The 27,452-nt window shown below is 42.8% G+C and overlaps 1 protein-coding gene across 2 annotated transcripts in view; it reads left to right on the top strand.

Annotated features, from left to right (window-relative positions):
• rapgef6 (Rap guanine nucleotide exchange factor (GEF) 6) overlaps positions 1-27,452 on the top strand; it is a 180,399-nt gene that overhangs the window by 78,742 nt on the left and 74,205 nt on the right. For both annotated transcript variants that reach the window (XM_072446055.1, XM_072446054.1), the window contains exons 6-7: positions 230-373; positions 4,398-4,415. In XM_072446055.1, the coding sequence (XP_072302156.1) occupies positions 230-373; positions 4,398-4,415 (162 nt within the window). The remainder of the gene's footprint in view (positions 1-229; positions 374-4,397; positions 4,416-27,452) is intronic.

The raw sequence follows: 27,452 nt of genomic DNA, 5'->3' as shown, positions 1-27,452 counted from the left end.
CCATCCTTAAGTCGTAATAATTGAACTTTTTGAATTTTATTTTGGAGACATTTATACAAAGTGTGGGTTTTGACAAAAGAAAATCGTTCTTATCTTCTTACCTGGACGACGCAGACATCACATTCTCCCCCGTGTTCCTGACTTAAAAGATGTCCGGGGGAAAACTCGTTGGCGCTTGACCTTTGACTTTGCGACAGTGTCCGAGCGCTGTGTCTTGCGCCCCCTGCAGGTGGAGAACGGCAGCGAGGCGGACGAGAGCTTCCTCCAGAGAGGCGAGTCCCAGCGGAGGTCCAGGAGGAGGTTCAGACGAATCAACCCCAAAGGAGAGAGGGAGCTCATCACCGACGGACCGGAGCCCAACGCGTACAGCACGGTGAGGATCGCGTGCCCAAACAAACAAACAAACAAACAAATGTACCGTGATAAAAATACTAAATTGTGCTGTATTTTGAGCATTGGAATCATTATCTGGACTAATATAGACTCAAAAAACCAAAGGAAAAAGACGTTTTAAAGCCAAAACTGTGGCATTTTCAGAAAAAAAAATTCCAAAAAGAATAAACAATTTCAGGTTTTTAACATATACACACTTTATTTGTGTAATATAATCGACCTAGAAGCCGTCAGTCATCATATTTCAACCTCTATTTGGATAAAATTGTGTTCAAAAAGTCTGATTGTACGACATAAACTATCTTTGGACGAGTTTATTAATCCATAAATGTATCAATAGCCGTCAACAAGTGAAATAATCGTTTTTTGCAGCTTTTAGAGTAACTTACACTTCTGTTAGCTCATTGCAACTGGTCAGTACATATTCCTGTCACTTGTGTTTGAGCATAAAACGGCATTTACTATGTAAAAGTACTGAATCACCCAATGGAAACGGGATATAATCATACAAGATACTTTAGCCTGTTGCTTTGCTCCAAATTAGTCACTGGAATGCCTTAAATGTCGGTCATTCCGTCCAGGGTCGGTGCTACATAAGCTCGAAATTTTAACTCAATCGTTTCTTAACCTAACCCAAATTTTAATTTGCGTGTGAAAGAATATATTGTCTAAAATGAACATTTGCCAAAAGAAATGTGAAAAATAATACAATTCTAACTTGGAATTCCATGTCCCAAAGCTTTGATCTTAACCAAATAAACAATTCCTAAAGATAAACCAAACTTAAGCCAAACTTTCTCCTATATATCATGAATATATTGTCAAAAATAAATATTTGCTAAAAACGGCGGAAAATAAAGAATGCCGAGTTCCGCCCCCGTACGAAATGTCAAACTTTGAGGGCATTCCATTACTGGTTTCAGAGTGTCAATATGTACATTTATTCTCATTAAGTATCGACATAAATACGAGCAGAATCATCACGTTTTTCTTCTGCTTTGGAAACTGAATCGCTTTAATGCCGTGGACAAATATGCGCGCGAGCGTTTGGCAACAATAGCTCACATAACTCTTTTTCCTTCCTTCCTCTGACGGCCAAAGCCCAAAGGAAAACGGGTTTGTATTTGCGAGAGCATCAACTACTACAAACCAGACAAAATGATAATAACCACTGCATACGCGCTGGAGACTTTTCATAAGCACGTCTGGACTGATTGAACTGACTTTACACTATAGCTTCAGTTTACACTCTATAGCTTCAGTTTACACTCTATAGCTTCAGTTTACGCTCTATAGCTTCAGTTTACGCTCTATAGCTCCAGTTTACACTCTATAGCTTCTGTCGTAACTATGTGACGGTTCTTGAAGCCACAGGAAATGGTACGATTCACGTCGACACGAGTGGCTCCATCGTCGCTCAAGAAACGGCACAGAAACACTCACATTTTTGTTGTCGGCTTTTCATATTGATGTTATTGCTTATTATTGGTCGTGCAAGATAAATCACAACGGAATCTGACACAACTAAAGGACAAAACTGAAAAATGGCATTGTGATTTCCTCCGCGTTCGACACAATATCCTGTCTTATTTATGTTTATTAAAAACAAATATTATTATGATCATTATTATGATTAAAATATTTATATTTATTAAAACATAATTGTTAAAATATGTATGTGCATTAAAAACATTATTATTATTAGTAAAATATTTGTCTATTTAAAACATTATTATTATTTAAAAACATTCATTTCACCAGATTTCTTGGAGCAAAATATTTTGATTGCATAAATGTATCCGATGACTTGAGCAGAGCAGGGGGAGTTTCCTTTTCGTGAGTCACGTTTCCCTCCATCTGATAAAAACACTGGATGTGGCAGTTGCGGTTTGAGCTAATCACTCGCTGCCATGCGCCACCACAGCCGTCCCGCCACTGCCGTCCCGCCACTGCCGTCCCGCCACTGCCGTCCCGCCACTGCCGTCCCGCCACAGCCGTCCCACCACTACCGTCCCACCACTGCCGTCCCACCACGGCCGTCCCTCCACGGCCGTCCCGTCACTACCGTCCCACCACAGCCGTCCCGCCACTACCGTCCCACCACAGCCGTCCCACCACGGCCGTCCAAAACAATTGAAAAGGGTCTAAAAATAACAAAAAAGGGTGTAAAGTATTTAATTTTAAGTTGACAGTTTATTCACTTTTTGTGACATACTTGAACCTCAACCAAGACATTTATGAGCACATTTGAACACATCTCTGATTAATTGTCATAATTTAATCTGAAAATTGTCATTTTATAAAGCCATAAGTCCAAAGTTGTCCAAATCTCCCTTCGTTGTTATATCAGGACTGAAAAAGTGGTGAAAGAGTTGTACCAGGACAAGTCATTTTTCAGACGGGTTTAACAGATCTTAAAGTACCCCTTGTACCACTCCGCACTCATTGTCCTCCTTTTACCTTCTTGGCATCATCCTATTCCTCACAGAGACGGCGCTTTTATGTTAATGCGCGCCACCCTCGGACATCCACGCAGAATAAAGATAGGAAGCCGATGACCGCCCGGAGAATACAAATATGTGATCGTATTTGAGCTCCTGTTTAGTTAAGGGAATAACGAAGGCACTTTACGCATTTACCTCAACGGCCTCAAATGTTTAAACTCCAGTCTGATGATAAGACGGAGGAGAGAGTCGCCGGAACAACCAATAAAATAACGAAATAGCTCTGGAAATATAGAAGTATGGTCTTGCTCACTAAATCATCTGCATAATATTTATTTATTATTTAATTTTTTTCTATTTTAAACTACTTTCACTCCATACAGTATATTGTAAAATCACCCTAATGTGAAACCAAATGACACCAAACCCTATGATAACCATGAGAAACCAACTACCATTTGATCAAATCAGAGACGGTGTTGAGGTAAAGGTAACAAGTAGGCGGAGCTAACTGCTCATTCTGTTTTTGATTCGATTTAATTATTTTTTTCTTCTTCCCCAAAACCATAATGAAAATGGCTTTCAGTATGGATTTCATGAACATATATATATATATATTTTTTTTTTATTAATTTTTTGCTTTTTAGTTAGACAAACAATGACAACAGCAATACACAAATTACCATATTTTCCGGACTATAAGTCGCACCAGCCAAAAATGCATAATAGAGAAGAAAAAAACACATAAGTTGCACTGGAGTATGAAATGCAGTTGCAAGTATGAAAATAACAAATAATATCACATATAAGTTGCTCCGGAGTATAAGTATATAAGTATAAATATAAGTATAAGTCGCACCCCGTCCAAAACTATGAAAAAACGTGTGACTTATAGTCCGGAAAATACGGTATACAAAAAAAGGAAAAAAGTGGAACGACAATACAGAAAATACACAAAAAAATGAATACAAAAAAATACCAAAAAAAAAAAGTGGAAAGACAATCTGCAGCACCTCCTTGATCTCAGTGCAGTATTTGTGAACGACGGCAGTCCCAAAACACATAGTAGTGATACGTTCCCTGACACACTTCCTCCAGCACTGAGCAGATCCCTGTGACTAGTGAGCACGTTGACATGGTGTTATAAAGAAACTACAGTATTCCTTTCAAACTTGTTATTTTCTGGTCCAACAGACTTTTAATAATTGCTATTTAACACAAAAATAATCTGAACGTCGCTCCAAACCTAATGCTTTTACAGAGAGGTGTGTGCGTGCGTGCGTGCGTGCGTGCAGCCCTAAATACAGGTACAAAAGTTGTACTGTTTTATGTCCTTGGGCGGGACACGTCACGAACCTCGCTCGTGTTAATGTGGATTGCGGTAGTTGCCTCAGGGCAGCTCTGGCTACAGAAGTGTCTCACCACCAATGAGCATGGACTGTAGAACACCGGTCAACATTTGATTAACTTCACAAGTATTTTGCGAACTAAATTCTCAGACGATGTGATTTACGTTTGTTTGTTTGTTTTGTTCCATGTCCTGATGTGGCTTCCTCACAGGAGTATGTCAACAACAAGGTAGGACCTGGTTCTCTTCTCTATATTCCGTCACCTCTGCTGGTTTGCGATTGTTTCCTCGTTTTTTCAGTTTTTTGTCACTCGTGGACTTGGTTTTGTACATAAAAGACAGGAGTTTCTGGTTGTCCCACTTATGCTAGGTTTAAATCTTCCTCAAGGCTTTTGTTTTAGGCCAGTGTTGGGCCTGAAGCAGCTGAAACCGCGCGTCATTTGAGGAACCATTTGTGTTGCAAACCTCATGCTTACGCTCCAATATTTAGTCTTTGCCTTCGGTGTTTTCGAAATGACAATCATGTCTCTGTGTGCCTGATGTAATGAACAGAAGCCGGTTTATTTGCGGACGAGAGGATGGACTTTAGGAGCTTTTATTGAGCCGTAATAACATCAGGGTCCATTATCGCCGCTGCGCCTGACGTCTGGTGCCTCCGCCTTTGTCTTAATGGAGCCGAGTGAGGAACGCGAGTGAATGGAAGCGCGGAAGCTCAATGGAAAAGAGACCGCGAGCACCAAAACACCATAAAACACCAGCCTCGTCTCACAAATATGTACTCATCAACGGCAATTTAGTTTTTATCCCGCCCCTTCTGTACGTAATCGAGCGAGAGATGGCCGTCAAACAGTAAAAATTACCAGTTATTATATATAATTGCTCTATATATAATCGTTCTTGATTACTGCTGTGCATTTAATCTGATCCAAGTCCTTTTTGGTAACAACCCTTTTCCCCCCTCTGGATTTAGTTAGTTTTGAGTTTAGGAGAAGGGAGATGGAGTAAATTCGCAGCATTACCAATATGTGCGTGAACGAAACAGAAGTTCATGTCTGTTTTTGAGGAAGAAGTTACGTTATTACCACTTAATCGAAAGTACAAACAAATTAAATGCATGAATTTAAGCCGTTTCAATGGCTACAGAGGCTTTGCAAGTGCGCATCTTTTGCCCAGTCGTATTTGATCGTGTATTTTTCATCTCCCGGGCTTGAATTCATTCTCATTGATCTCGAAGCCTAAGCCTGTCGATGCTAACGTTAGCTCTGCTCTACACTACTCCGGGTCACTTCATTAAGAGGGCTGTTTCTGCTGGTGTTTCCCCGCGGCTGCTCGTTGGCGCGCCCCCGAATAACCCCCTCACCTGATTCAGTTTGCGGGGGAAGACTAGCGCTTCTCATCTTGTAATTTAATAAGACAATCTGAGACAGGAAGCGATGTCAGCATAGGCCAGTGGGAAGGTGATGCTGTCATCACAGAGGGACAGATCTGATTCAAATTAAAACGGGGGTTGGTAGTAGCACTGTCCCGATGCTAAAGCTTCAAACTTCAAACTCAGTATGCCCTTTTCACGAAACCGAGCGGCTAGCTACCGTAGCCTTAAAACTGCGGAGCTCACCTTCCTGCTCCGTTCATTCCTTATGGGGAATTAGCATAGTCTCGCTAAAATAAATCAATGTTTAAGCAACACAAAGCGCAGAGCAAGTTGCAGATGGATTGTCACAGGCAGCATGTTAATACCTTCACGTGCCATGTACAGTACTTTTGTTTATGTTCATAAAAGTATGTGTTTTTGTCTGTAAGCTAATTCTAACATACTTTCACAAGTTAAACTGCTGAGAACTTTCTAGCATTGGCTGTAGCATTAGCATCATCTTTGCATGAGAATTTACATTAATATTGGCATTGTCATTAGATTTTAGCGTTAGCATTGGCATTAGCATTGGCATTCGGATTGGCATTAGCATGAGCATGTTTACATACCAAAACGTGCACGTGTAAATTTAAGATTGCGCGAGTTTCCGGTTCAGTCGCTGCCAGGAAACGTCGGAAACGTCAGTCAGTTGCGCCGTCTGTGGTCTGCTGGCTTCCTGTGACAGAGGGCAATGTGTCTGCTTCTGTTTCACAGTCCAGCTCATGACTCTTGGGGCCCGGCGCGATACAAATAAAATCTAATCAAATCTATCTAAATTGTAAGTATGGATCTCTGAAACTCTTAGGCACATCACTATGGACGCAGTCACATGTCACATCTCCGGATCTTTATTCAGGGTTTGGATGGATAAAATGTTTTGCGCTAATGCTTCACGACTCTAATTACTGTCAATTTGCTGTCTGACCTACTTAACGCGCCGCAAGTCTTCTCCGTGATTTGTTATTAACCAGTTTAATTGACCCGCTCTAATCAATGCTCCTCTAGTTGACAGGTGGTGTACTTAAAATCCCATTTCCCTAACTGTCTTTAATGAGCATTTAAGTCACAAAGCCATTTTTCAATTTCTCAAACAGGAAATGTGAAAACCTTGGAAGGCACCACATCACTGCTTTGAAAATGAGTTATGAACGTTTGAGATTTGTATGGATTTTTCTAATTGTCTATTGAGAAAAATGATCTCCGCTAGTTATACTTTGTGACAGCAGTAACCTGGTTTGTGTGTTATTATCTATGGGCTTATGTGTTTATGTGTGTAATGAGCAGTTTAAATGTCATTTTCAGTTGTTGTTGTTGTTGTTGTTGAGAAATTACTCACATTATTGATTTTGAAGCCGGTGTCTTCGTTTCTGTTGATTCTAATTACAAAACAGAATGAAAGAAGGATAAATCATTTAGAGTTGGTAAAACACATCTGTTGTAGCTTTGTTCTTACTTGGTCCTGGATTTGTCCTGGTTTGGCCCGAGTCTGGCCCTAGTCTGGCCCTAGTCTGGCCCTAGTCTGGCCCTAGTCTGGCCCTTGTTTGGCCCTTGTTTGGCCCTTGTTTGGCTCTGGTTTGGCTCTGGTTTGGCCCTTGTTTGGCCCTTGTTTGGCCCTTGTTTGGCTCTGGTTTGGCTCTGGTTTGGCCCTGGTTTGGCCCTGGTTTGGCTCTGGTTTGGCCCTTGTTTGGCCCTTGTTTGGCCCTTGTTTGGCCCTTGTTTGGCTCTGGTTTGGCTCTGGTTTGCCCCTGGTTTGGCTCTGGTTTGGCCCTTGTTTGGCCTTTGTTTGGCCTTTGTTTGGCCCTTGTTTGGCTCTGGTTTGGCTCTGGTTTGGCCCTGGTTTGGCCCTGGTTTGGCCCTAGTTTGGCCCTGGTTTTGGCCCTAGTAATAACAGTGTAAAGTGTATTTATACTACACTACTCCTCAGAAATGATTTCGAGTTTTTTGACATTTTGATTTCTTTGTTATTAAAGGATCTTTATGTTTGTGTTCTCGCGTCTTCATAGTCCAGATCACGAGTATGAGCGTGACCTGTCGAGGGGCAAGACGGGGACAATACACTTAAATACAATACAATAAAGAACAAATTGCAGTTTTAATGATCAAAGCCCAATAAAGGAACAGATTTATAGGAGGCTTTGTGAAGGACTGGTTTTACGGCGATAATGGCTGATGTCAGGTCATTAAGTCAAGGGGGTTGGGTAAGTCAAGGAGACGAGGGAACGAGGATGTAGAAGGCAGGACTCAGGGGTCAAGGTTGCGGGAAAGTCACTTTGCTGATTAAAAATGGGGGATGAAGTGGGCTGGCAGGGGTCAAAGGTGAAATGTTGCCTTTTAAAATGGAGGCGCTGATGCTGTTAAGGGTGAATAATCGAAACGGGTCGAGCAATCACGCCTTTACTGATGGAATATTCAAATACATGCAGTTATCGGGACACAGGTTGCCTTCAATTAGCCTTTATCTTTTTGAGTGTCTACAGAGACGCGGCTCCTGAAACTGCTGGGCTATTTAGGGTTAGGGTCAGGGCCAGGGTTAGGGTTAAACTGCTAGGCTATTTCGTGCCGCGGCTCCTGAAACTGCTGGGCTAGTTAAGGTTAGGGTTAGGGTCAGGGTTAGGGTTAGCTCCTGAAACTGCTGGCCTATTTGACCGCGCCGCGGCTCTGTAGCCACGGCCTTTATTTTTAGATTAAAACGTAGACCGTGACACGGAGAGATGAACTAAACAAGACATTAAAGGACACATTATGCAAAATAGACTTTATTGTGCCAACCAATATTGTTTCCTCATCAAAAACACACCTGGAGTAGCATTTAGCTTCATTTGCGCTAGTATCAAAAACACTCACGCTCTGCTGTTTCTAAGGTAATCTAGAGCATGTTTAAACTACTTTATACTATACTATAATACAGCAGGCAGTAGCTCTGAGTTCTAAAAAGGAATTCCATCCAAAATGCTGCAACAATTTATGAACATGGAACAGGATTTATTATATTTAACAAAATTAAGGTGTTTTTCTATTTTTAAACGATAACCTTTATGTAAATTAGGCTAGTTTCAGCCCTTGTTTACAGTGTGGTTGCTAGGTAACAGTTGTGCAATCACCTCTGCATAATTAATCGTCACATCCATTGAGTTATAATAGAGACTGTGGTGGCCATTTTGCGAGTGGAGCAAAAGTTTGATGGAAAACAATGTAAAAACAATGCAATAAAATCATAGATTAAAAGGTTTAAATTGAACATGTAATAGAATTTTAAAAATGGTGGTCCTAATAATGCAGAGAATGTCTTCTCTGAATTATGGACATGAATATGCAGCCTCAAAACACTGGTTTGTTTGTTACTACACTTTATGGACACAATTACTGATCATTTTTCTCAACTATAAAACAATGTCCATCCATCCATTTTCTACCGCTTGTTCCCTTTCGGGGTCGCGGGTGACTGGAGCCTATCCCAGTGACTTCGGGCCTTAGGCGGGATACACCCTGGACAGTGGCCAACTTGTCGCAGGGCCAACAAATAAAAATAAATAAAATAAAACAATGTATTACCTCAAATTAAAAATATGTTTTTAAAAGGTTTTCCACATTAGTTTTGGTAAAACATGAGCATTAGATAAAGTACAATTACAAAAAAGTCACACAAAGAAATCTTAGTCGAATTTCCAACGTGAGCTGGAGCTGGACGCCGGTTACCATAGGTTACTATGGCAACGTTCTCTCTAGCTTTTATTATAACTTATAACTCAATTATAACATTTCCAACCAGGAAGTGAAATTATCAACATCAATAAAATTGCTAAACTAGGGAAAACGAGGCTTTTCACTGAAAACATATTTTATCTGCGGTAAAAACATAAAGTTCAGCTTAAATATTCTTATACTTCCATGACCTTTCAACCCATTTGCTGTTCCACAGCAGGTTTCTCATTTCCTGATTCCTGTCGAAGTAAATTAAGTAAACATCCTTTATGTGTCCAGAGCGCGGTGTCCCAGCAGCCACTGCCCCGGATCATTTTAGATATTACATCATCTGCAACCAATGACAACCTCCATGAACTCTAGCTCCTACAACCTCGCCTCCTAAGTCCTCACCTCCTACGACCTCACCTCCTAAATCCTCGCCTCCTACGACCTCACCTCCTAAATCCTCACCTCCTACGACCTCGCCTCCTAAATCCTCGCCTCCTACGACCTCACCTCCTAAATCCTCGCCTCCTAAATCCTCACCTCCTACGACCTCGCCTCCTACTTCCTTGCCTCCTACATTTATTTTAGATGATATAATTGGTATTTTAGTGATGAAGATCTTCAAATGACATTAACATTCCCTTTGTATTAAAAAGTGCCATTAGATGTTGTCTCCTTAACGGTTCAGTCGTTTTGAGCTTCTGTAATGGTTTTTCCAGTCTCTTCCAGCCGTCCTTATGTTGGTCTAAATATTTTATCCACATGTCGTCTCTGCTTAGCGTTTGCCTCGGCCTTTTGACTTCTCATACTTATGTGCTGTGCAGTTACACTTTATCCACCTTAAAGATGCTTTTTCTGGGGAGGGTTTTCCACCTGCTCGTCTCTGAAAAGTGTCCCACAAAACACGATCGGGCCGCAACAATTTCCACAAAAAAAGGCAGAATTATCCCTTTATGCTCTTGTTTAGAAGATTACACTAATTGTTTTTGTTTCTTTTCAGGTCATTTTTAATCATTTTAATTATAGTTGGTACTCTATTTTATAATGTTGCATATCTCCAAAACTAAAGAACTCTGTGCAGATTGGCCAAGTTCCTGTTTGTCATGTGACCTGACCACAGTCTCACAGGAAGTGCTTCCTGTGTGACGACTTTCCGCTGCTTTTGATGGCTCCACAGCAGCTCTGCAGCAACAATACAAATAAAAACATGTCAGCTCAGATCTTTGAACACAAATCTGCCTCAAGTGCTTTTACGTAAATAGATCAACTTGACTGAGCCGGACGGACATTTTAAGTTGCAAAAAAACACAAGGACAATTCAAAGTAAATCCTCACTCGGGAGCAGCTGCACCGCCGGCTCGTGCTGCGACTTGTACCAACCAAGTCTCTAAAGAAAGGATTATTCTTCTATAACATCGAGGAACGAATGACTTTCTTCAGGAGGAACCAGTGGATTTAGAGCAGTGAGCGGCTCCTGCTAGCTCAGACGCTAAAGGGACGAACGACAGGTGTTAATATTGTCTCATTTTGACAGTTTTTGGTGTATTTATACCTGTCGTACATATAAATGATGGTTTTACACCAACCGAGCAGGTATTTGTGGAGAAAACATTGTGGAATCTGTGGGAAATTACAGGAAGTTACATCACACTCATTCTAGTCAAAGTTCTTCTTTTCCTCCTCCTCTTCCTCCTCTTCTTCTTCTTCTTACTCACCTTCTTCCGCCTCCTCTTCCTCCTCCTCCTTCTCATCTTCCTTTTCCTTCTCCTCTTCCTTCTCCTTCTTCCTCCTCCTCCTCTTCCTTCTCCCTCTTCCTCTTCCTTCTCCTTCTTTTCCTCTTCCTCCTCCTCCTCTTCCTTCTCCCTCTTCCTCTTCCTTCTCCTTCTTTTCCTCTTCCTCCTCCTTCTCCTCTTCCTCCTCCTCCTTCTCCTCCTCTTCCTTCTCCCTCTTCCTCTTCCTTCTCCCTCTTCCTCCTCCTTCTCCTCCTCCTCTTCTTCTACTTCCAAACGTTAAAGCGCTGAGTGAATCTTGATTTCTATACTAATTGCGCTTGCCCTCTTCTCTCTCACACGCTGATGCGCCTCGTCTGTTGTGTACACACGGGAAGGTAGGCTCCATGTGCTCGCTCCTGATTGGCTGCCGAGTTAAAGGGTGATGTCATCGCTATAGCTGGAGAAGAGGAGGAGGAGGAGGAAAGAGAGAGAACTCCTGATTCAAAGCACCACGCAGCGAGAACAGGAGCGCAGTGATGAGGCGGATAATGGGGTTTTGGAGATTAAAAAAGTAAGGCATCTTTTGGAGGACAAAAAGGTGCAGTTGTCTTCCTCTTTTACCCATGTAGTGTTGGCATGGTGACGGATGAAATGCCTATCGTGAATCTGCACATGTTTGGGTGTGGTTTGATCAATGAAGGTGAATCAAGGGTTTCCATTTAGATATTTCCCTCGGTTGATACAGGAATAGTCATATATATTATGTATGTTGGTATGTTTGGATATGATTCCAGAAACGACACACTTGATATGTTACTGACGCGTATGTTTGACGATTTACTGCATTTTTCCTCTGACTTTGGCGTTTCACAGAATTAAAACAATTATTTTCTCTTGATGAATCAGAAAATACGACACAGAAGCCTCTATGGACACTGGTGATGATACTGAAGGATTCTCTGTGAAAGTATTGATACTTTGGTAACACAGGACACATTTCCAAAATGAATAAACCATATGTCACTTCTTATAAATATATCATTTCACGTGGTCACTCAGTGCTGCCCTCTGCTGTCTTGGCAGAATTTGGCCAATTTTGGCCCAGTATTAAACTGGAAACCTCATTAATATGCACAACGTCATCAGAAATATTGCCATACCAATATCGGAGTATTGATAACTTATCCAGCATCATGACTATGAATATCGCAAAATTGAGGTGAATCATTTTAGCAGCTCTACTTTATACCTTGTCATCCATTCCTCCAAGTACTTATTGGTTATCTCTGTTTTTGCACATTTTCTGTAATGATTTTGACAGGAGATCGTTTTTTAAACATGATTTTCAATGTGTATAGCTCGACTAAATTGCATTGATTGGTTCATTATCATCGTACTTTTTTCAGGACGACTATTGATTTTGTACCACTAGTGTTATTCCCGTAGGTCATGTTGTTATGTTATGTCTTTTCTTGGCCCAAACCGTCTAAAACACCGTTATAATACAGTAACGAGGAGCCCAGTGTCCGTCCAATCAGATTCATCTAGTCATAATTTTATGCGAGGTTAATTTACAAGCGTTTTTACAGTCTGCGCTCAACCTTAACAGCAGCCACATAAAACGGGACGTGATAAAACGAGACATACATACGTATAATTTAATTGGATCGCTACATTGGTCAAGTCCCAATCATTTCCAAACGGCGATACGGGCCCGGCGATACGGTCATGGCATCGCGAACAGAAACGCAGCCATAAGGTGGATAATTGGGTTTTTGGAGATAAAAAGGAAGCCGGCATTTGGAAGAATGTTACATAAATAAACAACTCAAATAAAATGGAGTATTTTCTTAGTTTTGGAAATGCCGTGCCCCTGTAGCGTTCAGATGAAGATGTTTTTGCAAGTGTATCACATTTGTGGTGTTTCCGTTGAGATATTTCACATCCATTGTACAGGAATACTTGTCCCAAACTGTCTGGAAAAACCATGGCAGTACAGTGATCCTTTCATAGGACTTTCGTAGGTGGAAAGGTCTCAGAGGTAGTCGTCCCGATGTATTCTCTCCCGAGCTCAAATCGGGCCACGAACTCTTGCGCCGTTGTGAGATACTTCACAGTTTATTCGCTTTTGCCACACTTTCCCCCTTTTACTCGATAAACGCACGGGCATGTCTTCAGTCAACCGAGAGCGTCTTCAGTTGACAGCTGTTGGCCTGTATTTTCATTTTTCTCTCTTTGCTGCTTCTTAGATGAGTTTGTCTTCCAAACGATATGCTCGATATTCAAATTTCGCTCATCTCTAGCTCAAGGATATCCTACCGTTTCGCCTTTTTCTTGCATCAACCGCGAACGTCATCGACAAGACCGAACCCGGAGTGTCACTTCTTGCCCAATAAAGTCTCCACGACCGGAGCTTTTGAACTGGGGAAAACCCATTATCTCTGCCTTTGTGTCATCTGCCCCCCCCCCCCTCTCTCTCTCTCTCTCTCTCTCTCTCTACTGTACCCCCACCGCTGTCTCCTCCACTATCTCGCACTCGCTCCTTCTTCTTCTTTTACCCTCATCTTTCTTTCTTTCTCTTTCCGTCGCTCCCTTTCTCTTGCGTACCCCCACAATCCTCATGCCCTTTTCGTTTCCCTTCTTTTTTTAAAATTTCTCACTTTCTCTCGCTCTCCGTCTTCATATGCACCCAACCTCCCCCTCCCCTACCCTTACCCCTCCCCCTTTCCTCTATCTTGTCTGGTAGCTCCGTGATTTAAGCCCTTCTCACTAATGTATGCATCGCCGGGTTCACAAAGGAACGTGCATCAGTTCCGTCTTTTAGGTTACGAATCGATAAAGACGCTACTGTTTCGCTCGCTGCGGTTTCGCGACCACACCAGTCCTTCCCGATCCGTCAAAGCGCAGGTTCCTCGCATCTTTCTCTCAGGTGATGTCATCCTTTCAGCTGGATTCCCCTCCCTCCCTCCCTCTCTCCCCATCTCTCTCTCGCTCGCTCTCCATTAGCGACTAGCTCCGTCCGTCCTGTCTGCGCGTCTCTCTCGGAAAGAAAAGAACGAGGGAGGAAGAGCCCGGGATGCCGGCGTGAAGAAAGGGACAAGAGGTGCGACCTGAGGTTGGATTCGGGAGCTCTTTTCCAGGCTGCGGGAGCGGGAGGACTGGCCCCTGCCATGGAAGTGCTCTGCTGGAGAGACGCAAACGCCGCTGGACAAGTTACAAACACCAAAGGAGTGACTTTGGGGGAATAATTTGCAAAACCCACAAAGGATTTTAATTATTTGGGGACTTTTTGTCTCTTGCCGTTGCATGGGCAGGTCTTTTTTTGAGCAAAGAGGAACTGCATTTTGGAATAACTGAACAGGAATTGCTGCAGCCGGAACTGTGTTTGTAGACGCACTGATAGAAATTAAGAAAATCTGCAATTACGATTACTTTGTGACTTTGTTTTTTATCACTGCAAACTCTTTTTAGATGGATAACGTCAAGCACAACTAACCGTGGTTCTTGCGCGGAAGAGGAATAAATCGTGCAAAGGATTCCCCGGTTGTGGCATTCTCGTTCCTTGTATTAAAAGTTGCCGCCGAAACAACTTGCAATTTGTGATTTAATCCGGATTCATTTAATTTTCCGTGCACAAAGCTCCCCATCATCCCTTGCGTATTCTGTCAGCTGTTCCCTTTCAAAATTGGTCTCCTCAGTCCGGCATTTCATCAAAGTTTTCTTCACCACGTAATAATCGCTACCATCTTTTTTTGTTGTTGCACCGATTCCTTAAACCTAACTTCACGTCTCGCTTTGAACAACGCGATTGATGCCGATTGATGCTGATTGTATTCCTCGCACCGTCTACTTTTTTTGCTGCAAAGTGAACCCTCCCTGCTTTTACTTTGCACCAATTTCCCCTTTTTTCCGTCATTGATTCGGCAATTTCTTTTTGGAACTTTCACGGCGGGGATTTTCAGACCTCTGCAGCGAAGCGGACACCTCCTTTTGCACATTCCGTAATTTGTCTTCTCTCGAACGGGCGGAAACTTCCCCGTCGCCCTCCCGCCGGCGAAAATGGCTTTCCTGGTCCGTTGCTATGCCAACTGCCTCCAGCCCTGGTCATCCAAAGTAAGCGATGTCGTAATGCTTTTTCTGCTCTCTCGCTCACATTGGCCGCTGCTGCTACCGCTGCCTGGGACGCAGAGATAGCAAGGAAAGGAGAGAAGCGCAAAAATGAACCCTATTTATATGCATTTGACTGCGATTGCCCCACACTGTGGATTTGTCGCTTTTAATTTTAGGTTTTGCGTCCTGAAACGCGCTGATACGCTTTTTGAGCAGGTGCCAAAGACGCGGTTTGTTCCAGATTTTGGTGCGTGTTAAAATAGACGTTGTTACTGGGAAAGACCCACAGTGCGTCCCCCCCTACGGAGCGTTCGCTGCCATTACGTCATGCTGAACTTTGGTTATCCTCTGCACAAAGACGTTTAAACATGCGTCGCTTTCATGGAGAGTAAAACGAAATAAGCATCTAAGTGAGTGATTTGTCGTCAACCAAAGCTGCTTGTTTGGGGGGAATAATAATAACGGATGCTACACAATTAGCGCTGGGCGTTTTTGACAAACATTGATATCTCGTTTTTTGATAACAATACATGGATTGACGTAATCCTGCTGAAATGTGTGAAAACGTGTCTTCAAACATATTTTTTGAGCATGAAATATGCAAAATGCCTGTCGAATGAATCAAATGTGCCGGAATATCCCCTTACACCCTTATTTGATGGTTCAAATCAATTTTCGTAGCATTTTTCACTGTCAAAAATGTTCTCGATATGAACATTTTCGGCTGATACTGATTGTCATGGGAAAAACTTGAGTTACACGTATATTTAATGATATGTGTTGTCTAAACTTTTCTTTTTTTAGGAGTCTGTAACTTTGACATTTCTGGCACTTCTGACTCAGAATAAAGACCGGATTAAAGTTTACTGTCCATGCGCAACATCGGACTGATATCGATGATTTCGGCCGATACCGATATTACCTAATGACGTGAATACAGGACAATATCGATACTGGGCCTACTTTGAAACAACATTCACATTATTATTAGTATACAAGATGAGCCCACTACTTACTCTACTGTATTGACTTATTTCCCTCCTTTCCCCCCCTTCTGTTTTCAAATACATAATATAATGAACATTTACAACATAAAACACAGAACGTTGCACACTGACATAAACTTAGATTTTCTTCCAAAAATGGTTTCCGTGGAAATGTTATTGCTTTGCCCGGAATGCTGCACAGTATGGCTTTAAACTTATCTAGCTCTATGGAGGGGATATAGTGACCCCATCAGGTAAGGCTTTTAGTCGATAAATCAGTGTCTTAGTCAATCAATATTGTACTTGACTAATTATCTTGTCCATAGTATTGATTTGTATATGGACCAGAGCAGAAATTAGAAGAGTTATCTGGAGTTTTTGTGACTAAATCGTGAGGTTTTTTCCTGCATTTTTACAAATTAATGTCCTGTTTTTAGTTCTAAATGGTTGCTTTTTCTCCCCATTACTTCCCTTGAGCTTGTGGATACTTCATAGTGTTGGGAGCTTTTTTCCCCCAGGTCGCGCGACTTGTCGATCCACAGAGCCCTGGCCAAGTTACAGGTCAGCTCTGTGGAGAGACGAGTCAAACAGCGTCTTCTGCCTGAAGAGTGGGTCCAGCTCGCCTCCGACGGTCCCTCATCTGCCTGAGGAGTGGGTCCAGTTCGCCTCCGACGGTCCCTCATCTGCCTGAAGAGTGGGTCCAGTTCGCCTCAGTCGGTCCCTCATCTGCCTGAAGAGTGGGTCCAGTTCGCCTCAGTCGATCCCTCATCTGCCTGAAGAGTGGGTCCAGTTCGCCTCAGTCGGTCCCTCATCTGCCTGAAGAGTGGGTCCAGTTCGCCTCAGACGGTCCCTCATCTGCCTGAAGAGTGGGTCCAGTTCGCCTCAGTCGGTCCCTCATCTGCCTGAAGAGTGGGTCCAGTTCGCCTCAGACGGTCCCTCATCTGCCTGAAGAGTGGGTCCAGTTCGCCTCAGACGGTCCCTCATCTGCCTGAAGAGTGGGTCCAGTTCGCCTCAGTCGGTCCCTCATCTGCCTGAAGAGTGGGTCCAGTTCGCCTCAGACGGTCCCTCATCTGCCTGAAGAGTGGGTCCAGTTCGCCTCAGTCGGTCCCTCATCTGCCTGAAGAGTGGGTCCAGCTCCAGTCTCCTCGTGTCCGTCTGTCCGTCTGTGAGAGTCGGATCTCTCCTTCACTGGAACTCCTCCAGGTTTCTACGCTTTTTTCCCAAAGAGGCTTTTTTTGTAGTTTTTCCTGGCCGAGAAGGAGAGTCTAAGGACAGAGGACCCTGGGACATCGTCCCTCGCCACCACAGACATTGTCTGACTTCATCGCCACCACAGACATTGTTGATTCATTTCTCCCTGTGGCCCTCAGAGGCAACTGTTGTTGTGATTTTGGGCCTTACAAAAATAAATTGATTTGATTTGATTTGAAAAACAGATAAGTCCCTTTTTAAAAGCAATAGTCAGGCAGTGTTTTCAAAAAACAAAGTTATTTTAACTAACTATAATTCCATAACCTTTCTAGAAAATCCCCCTTTTTGTTATTATTAATATGCGTTTAAATAATGGTTTGAAAAGAAACAAAAACCTAAAATCTTCACATGTTTTCGGTTGCATTTGTACGCGTTTGTTTTCTAAATGTAATTTTGTGCCGTAAAAAAAGCTGCAGTGAAATGAATGCGACGTCAATGACTTAAATGCTACTCAGTGGAACATTCTAGGCGAAGAAATAACATCTCCACGGAGACGAGCAGGCACAAGTTACACAGTGCACCTTCTTAACCCTACGGCCACATCATGAATGTTAGATGCTTGATCCGAATGGTTTATATCTGTCGCCGTTTTTCGTTGTTTCGCCGCGACAGTGAAGCGCCTTCGTTTGCGGTCTTTTGGTGGTTACGTATTAATAAGTTAACATAGAGACGGCGCGCACGCCTCTATCCTGTCCCACGTTTCAGCCTCTCGTGTCGGAGCTCGTTATGCTGGAGCTTCTGTATAATTAACAAGTGAACGTCCCAGATTCCGCCGCTCTAAATAATGTGCCGGCGTAGGACTTTAAATGGTCGCAGCGCTTACTCGTGCTTTCCTGGATGGACCTGTTTTTCTTTTTCTTTTAATGTTTCCCCTTTTTCACCCGTTTGACAGTTTTGGCGACGTTAATAATGTTGCCTCCTGGTTGGACATTAGCGGCAGATGCGTGGCATAAGCTGCGCGACATCATGCGGCCCTCGGGTGCTTTTTATCTCGGATTTTGATGTCGCCAATAATAAAATCACAGAGTCCGCTCTTTAATAACCTTTTAAACTAGCTATTCAGCACAATTTGTTGTCATTAGCCTCTTCAAAAGCGAGAGTTAAACCTTTTTTTACTTTAGCTAGCTAACGTTACATCGGTAATTACATTGGAGTCGTTCTTTTTTCTTGCACAAATCTGATGGTAAACGTCTGAATATAGCTACGCTAAATAAAAAAAATGCAAATCAGCTGATATTAGAGTTCTTTTACCGACTTGTGCGCCTTTTTCAACTTCCAGAGTACCAAAAGAACGCTCCAACAGACAGTAATTCCACAACTGTTACCTTGCAACTGTACTGTAAACAAGGGCTGCAATCCATACAAATGACACACTAGTTATGATTTGACAAATTATAATTTCCCTTTATTTTGTTAAGTTACTGTTTAAACTGTCAGAAAGCTGTCTCTTTGCTTTTGATGGGCCGTCGCTTATTGATGACATCACAGAGGGATTCTGTTTGAGAACTTGGCTCTGCTTTCTGTAAATTTCAACGTCGTATTTGTTCATTAACTAGTAGGCCAGTTGACTACTGTTGTAAAACTATGATAAATATTAACTACAGGTTCCATCCCACCAAACCAAGTCATAATTAGAAAAACTCGAGAACCTGACACAGGCACTCTAAATATTCTTATAGTCGTAACTTAATTTGTTTTATTCTGCGGAACTATTTTACTATCATACATTTTTTAATTATTAATCTTATTTCTGCGTTTTTTTCTTTATCATGTTAAATAATGACCGGAGGGGCTACAGTGTTTGTTTTATTGAAGAATTCTTTGGAAACAGTCCTGTTTAGGAAACGTGCCGTATTAATAAACTGGATTGGATTTTGAGCCCATTATGTTCGCAGCGCGGGGTCTGAATCTTTCAAACAAATCACTTTTCCGAGCCTCAAATGCTCAACAATGTCGCTCCAACAAGCACTCAAAAAATAACGTTCCGTAAGCTGACAACGACGGAACAACATTAGAACCTGGTTTAAAGCTTATGAATGTCAAGCTTGCGTAATATTTCATCTTTAATTTCCATAGGTCGTTAGCTCCCTCCGCCTGTTTAGGCCGTTAATCTCGCTCCGTTAGTTTGTCTGAAGTCTGTGCTTAATTGGCCTGTGTCTGATGAGCTCACCTCTTCAAAGGTTAATTCAATTCCACCTTTTCTCCCGCAGAACAGACGCACTCTCCTCTGCCTGGAGTCACTGTAGAAATCACTCCAGAATGTTGCGCTTTTCATTCAGTTGTCGTATGTTGTCTTGTGCCCACTCAGCATGTTTTGTGCGTTGGTTTCACATTGCAATCAGGTGCAATACCTCACACAAAGCCCTTTCAAGCCAACGGTTTGGAATTGGACGCTCTTTTAGACCTGTTTTTAGACTTGTTTTTAGACCTGTTTTAGTCTTGGTTTAGACCCATAATTAGATCTGGCTTGATTGTAGTTTAGACCTGTTTTTAGTCCTCTTGTTTTTAGACCTGGATTAGTGTTGTTTTTAGACCTGGATTAGTGTTGTTTTTAGATCTGGATTCGTCTTGTTTTTAGACCTGGATTAGTTTTGTTTTTAGACCTGGATTAGTGTTGTTTTTAGATCTGGATTCGTCTTGTTTTTAGACCTGGATTAGTTTTGTTTTTAGACCTGGATTAATGTTGTTTTTAGATCTGGATTTGTCTTGTTTTTAGACCTGGATTAGTTTTGTTTTTAGACCATAATTAATCTTGTTTTTAGACCTGGATTAGTCTCGTTTTAAAACCTGGATTAGTCTTGTTTTTAAACCTGGATTAGTCTCGTTTTCAGACCTGGATTAGTCTTGGTTTTGACTAATATTTCGACCTGTGTTAGTCTTAGTTTAGACCTGTTTGTAGATCTAGTTTGATCTTAATGTTGAACTGTTTTTAGACCCCTTGTAGACCTTCATAAAATGTGATTTAGTCTTGTTTTTGACCTGTTTATTCTTGATTTTAGACCTGTTTTTAGTCCTCTTTTAGATCTTCGCCAGACCTGGATAAGTCTTTGTTTCGTCCCATATTTACACCTGGTTTAGTCTTAATTTAGACCTGTTTGTAGATCTAGTTTGAGCTTAGTTTAGACCCGTTTTTAGTCCTCATTTAGCCCTTTGCCAGGCCAGCATTAGTCTTGGTCTGAACCTGGTTTAGTCCTGGTTTAGACCTTTGTTTAATGGTAATAATTTCCCATCCATCCATCCATCTTCTGCCGCTTTATCCGGGGCCGGGTCGCGGGGGCAGCAGTCTGAGCAGGGACTCCCAGACTTCCTTCTCCCCAGACACTTCCTCTAACTCCTCCGGGGGGATCCCGAGGCGTTCCCAGGCCAGCCGAGAGACATAGTCTCTCCAGCGTGTCCTGGGTCTTCCCCGGGGCCTCTTCCCGGTGGGACATGCCTGAAACACCTCCCGAGGGAGGCGCCCAGGAGGCATCCGGAACAGATGCCCGAGCCACCTCAGCTGGCTCCTCTCGACGTGGAGGAGCAGCGGCTCTACTCCGAGCTCCCCCCGTGTGGCCGAGATCCTCACCTTATCTCTAAGGGAGCGCCCAGCCACACGGCGGAGGAAACTCATTTTGACCGCTTTTATCCGCGATCTTGTTCTTTCGGTCACTACCCAAAGCTCATGACCATAGGTGAGGGTAGGAACGTAGACCGACCGGTAAATAGAGAGCTTTGCCTTTCGGCTCAGCTCCCTCTTTACCACAACGGTCCGATGCAGCGACTGCATCACTGCAGCCGCTGCACCGATCCGCCTGTCGATCTCACGCTCCATCCTACCCTCACTCGTGAACAAGACCCCGAGATACTTGAACTCCTCCACTTGGGGCAAGGACACCCCACCCACCTGGAGAGGGCAAGCCACCTTTTTCCGGTCGAGAACCATGGCCTCGGATTTGGAGGTGCTGATTCTCATCCCAGCCGCTTCACACTCGGCTGCAAACCGTCCCAGTGCATGTTGCAGGTCCGGGTTTGATGGAGCCATCAGGACAACATCGTCTGCAAACAGCAGAGATGAGATCCTGTGGTCCCCAAACCGGACACCCTCCGACCCCTGACTGCGCCTAGAAATTCTGTCCATAAAAACAATGAACAGAACCGGTGACAAAGGGCAGCCCTGGCGGAGTCCAACATGCACTGGGAACAGGTCTGACTTACTGCCGGCAATGCGAACACAGCTCCTGCTCCGGTCATACAGGGACCGGACAGCCCTGAGCAAAGGGCCCCGGACCCCGTACTCCCGGAGCACCCCCCAAAGGACACCCCGAGGGACACGGTCGAAAGCCTTCTCCAGATCCACAAAGCACATGTGGACTGGTTGGGCAAACTCCCATGAGCCCTCGAGCACCCGATGGAGGGTATAGAGCTGGTAATAATTTCCCACGGTTACTAAAGCCTGCACTTCCAATATCCACGTCTAACTAATATTATATTATTCGTTGTTCTGTAATGTTTACTTGAGCCTCCATGGACGTTTGGCTTCATTTGATTAGTGTCAAACACGGCCACTTCACAGACCTGACTCGTACCAAACGCCTCTGGATGAATGAGTAGTTTGTGTTTCATTGTTTCGCCCCCTTTTCTTCTTAAAACGCTGGTTTCACGTTACACTTTTAGAGTTGTATCGAAGTATTGATGGAAATATCGGTTTACACGGGTCGGATCACAAAGTGAAGGGGACGTATTTCCTTCAACGTGGAAAATATCTGTGCATCTTTAGTAGAGTGGGTTTAGACTCTATATGAGTCCGGGTTTAGACTCTATATGAGTCCGGGTTTAGTCCGGGTGTGATCTGACCTACTCCACAATATGCCACAGGGGAGAAAGAATGTATCTATATGAATATATATATATATATGAAAACCACCTCCTTTTGCATTCTGGTTCCGGCCGCCGCTGCTCTAACCTCGCCCCGCCGCACGCCTCCTCCTGGGGCTGTCCTTAACTCCTTCCCCCCGTCTCCTCCACACTTGTTTCCTACTCTCACCTCCATCTATTATTTATTAAGCATCAATAAAAGGGACTGCTGTTGTTTTGATGGTGCCCACTGCCCCACGTTGTGTTTAAGATAAATTGACAATGATTATTCATATATGTTAAAAGAAGTCTACAGCTTTTGTATAATCTATAACCAGGAGTACGTGACTATACATACATGGATCATATTAAAGTTATTAATCATTGACATGAGGCGTCGCTGTGGTTTTGCTTCACCTGCGGGTGGAGCACGTTGAACCGCTGTTGATCCTGGACTGGAGCTGGACTGGACCTGGACTGGACCTGGACTGGACCTGGACGCGACCTGGACTCGACCTGGACTGGACCTGGACTGGAGCTGGACTGGACTCGACTTGGACTCGACTTGGACTCGACTTTGACTCGACTTTGACTCGACTTTGACTCGACTTGGACTCGACTTGAACTCGACTTGGACTCGACTTGGACTTGACTTGGACTTAACAGGACCTGGACTCGACCTGGACTCGACTTGGACTCGACTTGGACTCGACTTGGACTCGACAGGACCTGGACTGGACCTGGACTCGACTTGGTCTCAACTGGACCAGTTTTCTTCAGACTTTAGCTTTGTTTTGGACTTCATTCAGACCTGGTTGAACTTTGGTTTAGGCCTCGTTTAGTCCTGGTTTAGGGTAATGCTTCAGGCGACTAATAATTGCCCATATCACAAAATGTAAGGCATATATCTGACCCAATTTTGAAACGAGTGGATTAAAAAAGTTGAAGAACTTTGAACAATTTTCATACCGTGTCGATGTGTGAAATGATTTGCAGTTTAAATGCAAACGCACCACCTTCATTGTGGATTTATTTTAAATTAAAACGTCTGCCAAAGTCACCACTTACACCACATCAGCCCGAAATAGTGTCTGATAATTGTGGACTGGAGTCCATTGACCCAGGGCCCGGCTGTGGCTTTGTGCCCAGAGAGAGTGCTCCGTGACGGGGGACGGCTCTTCCAGCTCGGCCCTCGTGTCACCTCTCTGAGCTGCATGTTGAGACGTCGCCGCGGGGGATGAAGATAACGAAAAGTAATTACTGAATTGATTTTGGAGTGTTGGAGAAAGGGCAACAGTTTTTCACACACAGACAAGGACGACACAGGACGGGTTTAGGCCGTAAGGGTTTGCATTTGATTAATAACGTCAAGGTACACGTATTAGTATCTGTCGATATCGAACAAACAAAAATAACTGATATATTATTGTTATATTTTTTGGAACTTAATAATGGTTGGGAATAAAAGAGTAATTAGGCTAAAAACATGGCGTATGTTTATTTTATTTTTCTATTTTAATCATTTATTTATTTATTTTAAATGTTTTGTATTTTTTAATTATGATTTTTTTCTTAATTGATTAATTTTATTTTATTGATTTGTTTTTTTCTCTTTGTTTTTTGATTAGTGGCTTCATCCTTCCAGCTCTACATTGTATAAATTGTATATATATTAAATTGGGACTCCGTAGTGAAGCGCCGCAGACTCGTTGACCCAAAGAACAAAGCTCATGGGGGTCCGTCTGTGCTTTGGAGGCTTTTAGGGAGAGAGAGAGAGAGAGAGAGACAGATGACACAGGAGAGAGAGAGACGGCGTGGTGGGTATCATGTGCACAGGAAGTGAGGGTGATAAAGATCGATGGCGGCTGCATTAGTCCAGGCCAAAGCGGGACACTCTGCGTCGAGACCCCAGCGCCAAGAGCGTTCACAAACACGAGCGCCACCGCACTTTGAGTCAGCACTTTTAACACTTGCGCGGCGACGGCTGTTTACAGGTTCACCAGCGACTCGAGCGCGTAAAAACGACCGTAATTCAGAAGCAGGAAGTAAAGGGTGCTTTTAAACTGGGGCCGGGCGACTGAGTGAATTTACAGAGACCTACAGTAGATTCAGGCATTTAAATATGAATCACATCGCACACAGTTTAACTCAATCGCTTTTTTATTTAGACCTGTATGTTTTAATTTGGGCGCACGCTTAATTTTGTTAATATTTTGAGTTTTTTTGTTGAGTTCGGCCCAAATTGTTTTTTGAGCCTTTTATTAAGTAAATTTCACGACTTTATTAAATTACCCTCATTTTCCCCTTGGTGTCCTTGCTTTATGTTTGGTCCACCACGTAAGGCTTTACACAACAGTAAAAGATGCAATACAATCCCGATACGATCAGATGAGAACATAAATAATCCTTTTAAAATTCTCTGTCAGCAAAAGCATGTGGTTTCAAGCAGAGTTCTGGCTTCATTGTTTGCGTTAAATGGCAACAATTCAAAGTCTGTGTGGTTTGTGATCACGGAATCCAGGCTGAACGCCGTTTTCTTTTGTTCCGTTTCTGAAATGTAAACGGGAAAGAGACCGCGAAAAGCCAAGTTACAGGACACGTTTGTGGAGTGGCGAGGCCGTTCACAGCAGAATGCATGTTTTTCAAAGCACATGGCAACTTCTCTAATTGGAAAAAAAATTGTTGTAGTTCTGCAGAACGTGCAGGCCAAGCGATGACATCTCAAAGTACTTTTAAAAATGTGATTCAATGTTTTGATTGGTTTTGCCTGGCTTCAATGTGTTTCTTCTATGAATCTTGATTATTCAACGTTTAGCAGGTTTTATTTGTTTTTTTAAGAACACAATCCGCCAGTGGAGTAAGAAATATTCAACAAATAGTAAATTAGCTTGTAAAATAGAGACGGCAGTTGTGTGTGATCGGATTGTGGTAAATAAACCCAATTTAAAGTCAGATGAACGCGCTTCACGCGGGTCATTATTCCTCCTGCAGATTTTCCTTGCTATGGCTCTTCAAAGCTTCACACCTGATCAAAAACCCGTTTTATCCGCGGCGTGTCAGATGTGATTTGGCCTTGATTCAAAACGTAAAAAAACAGGGCCATATCGCCTTTGATGCCGTCGCCGGTGAGATGATGTCATGGCTCATTCACAAAACTCATTTAACCCTGTCCGCTCCGGCCCTCGTGTAAATAAATTACGCTAATGTGAGCTTTGTAGAATCGCACGGACGGAACGATCAAATCTCTCGGTTTCAAACGGCGTTACGACCGCGTTTTCTTAGTTTCATAGTGTTAACGAAGTAAAGCAGATGAATAACGATTTCAGGGTTTTACCTTTGGATGTTTCGTTTGAAAATACCACATTATTGGTAGAGGAAATGCTCGCTCCTCTTTCATCTCACCCTCAAACAATTCATAGTTAGTTGGAATAAACGTATCGTCGACTATTAAGATGATCATGTTTTTGTCATTGTTATCTGGACTACACTCTACGACACATGCCAATTGATGTTTCGTGACAAAGACGGTGGCATTGTTAGGTCGAATTGTTAAAAAGTATAAACCTATTTCAGCTTTGATCAAAAACACACTTTATTTGTACATTTTCTCTGTCTAAAAGTCACTATATTTCAATCTGTATCTGGTTAAAAATGTATTTGAAAATGGACTAATCTGAAAAATAATCGCTGTCTGTTCTTTTCTTGCCAAAGGACACAACAACAGCCCTTTTACATGGATTCAACCATAATTCAGCCAGTTTTTTTTTACAAAATCCGTATTTCAAGATGTTTTTAATCACTTTTTAAAGCATATATTGTACGTTCTTCTCATGCCACTGCCAGTAGCATTTTTCTGTACATAAGGAAGGCGCACTTTAGTTCCCGCAAACACTATCAATTCCATATGCAATTTCAAAATCCCCCCCCCCCCCCGGTTTATCCCGCTCATCTCATATTTCTAAATGCCCTTGAAAACGACCCTGGTTGTCTCTAAAGGTGGTGGAGGCCGAGACTGAGGGGCTCGGGATCAATAGTAGCAGATAATGGCGCGATGGGGGGGTATTAGTGTGCATGTACCAGCGGGGGGAGGGCCGAGGGGGCGGAGTCTGCATGTTTAATACGTCTATGTGCCAGCGGAGAGAAACGGAAAAGGACTGGTATTTACTCGTTTTATGTTTATCGGGAGTCGTTCGTGCTCTTTTCTCTTCATGCCGAGTTCTAAAGCTGCACTATGTAACTTGTAACTTGCTTTGATTCAAATATAGTTTTTATTCCTTAAAGAATACATCGGTGTAATCCCTCATAGGTCACGGCCATCATTGTATGCTGCACATCAATACAACTGTAGTAGACTCATTCAATTGCTGTTTATCGGCCGTAATCGCAAGACGAATATCGGCCATCGGTCTCGGCTGAGAAAAGATTAGTTTTGATTTTGGTCCTTACAATTCGACCTGGTTTGGCCCAATATCTGCGACACTGTTGAGTCTTAAGATTTTTCTGGACTACATGGACTCTTAAAACGGATCTTTGTGGGTTATTCAACCGCTGGAAAGTTCTGGAAAAACAATGCTAGATTAAATTGGCTTAACAAAACCTAATGAATAAATACTTACACAATAAATGAATAATTTTAGAATCGCGGTATGAATGAACTGACATGTTTTATCTATACGCACCTTGATCGAAAAGCTCATTGAACATTGAGGTCTTTGTCATTTTGTTGGCAGATTGGAGACATTTTCAAACGTTGGCAAATCGGACAAATCTCTTTCAAATCCAAATTAGCCGGCGCGCGCTGTCGCATTGAGACATCTTGGCAGCTGTGCAGGGCATTCATAGCATCCGCTGCCAAAATGCTAATGCTAACAAGCCCCTAGCTACAGTCGCCCGTGCCAAGAGTGCTGCCACGCCGGGTACAGTGCGTCCCATAGACTTTGGAGTATCACAATATGTGTTCTTCAAACTTAGAGAGCAGAGATTAACAAAATAAACAGTGACTTCAATCAAAAATCAAAGCGGAAATTTAATCCAGGTTGATGCGCTGTAGCTAACTTTGTCTTTAGTTTTAGAGACTTATTAAGACTAAAATAAATAACTTTCATGCAGTAACTCATAGATCAAACCAGATCTAAATCATGTCTAAACCAGGTCTAAACCAGGTCTAAACCAGGACTAATCAGGGCTTAACTTAACTAACAAAAAACAGAATTCAACTGTGACTTAACCGAGAAAAAGATGTGACGTAACCCGGACTAAACCGGGACTAAACCG

This window comes from Eucyclogobius newberryi, unplaced genomic scaffold, assembly GCF_026437365.1.
Source record: "Eucyclogobius newberryi isolate DKJ021-1_F unplaced genomic scaffold, fEucNew1.0.hap1 SCAF_15, whole genome shotgun sequence".
NCBI lineage: Eukaryota > Metazoa > Chordata > Actinopteri > Gobiiformes > Gobiidae > Eucyclogobius > Eucyclogobius newberryi.
Note: the sequence above shows the minus strand (reverse complement) of the source record. Positions and strands in the feature narration are given on the sequence as shown.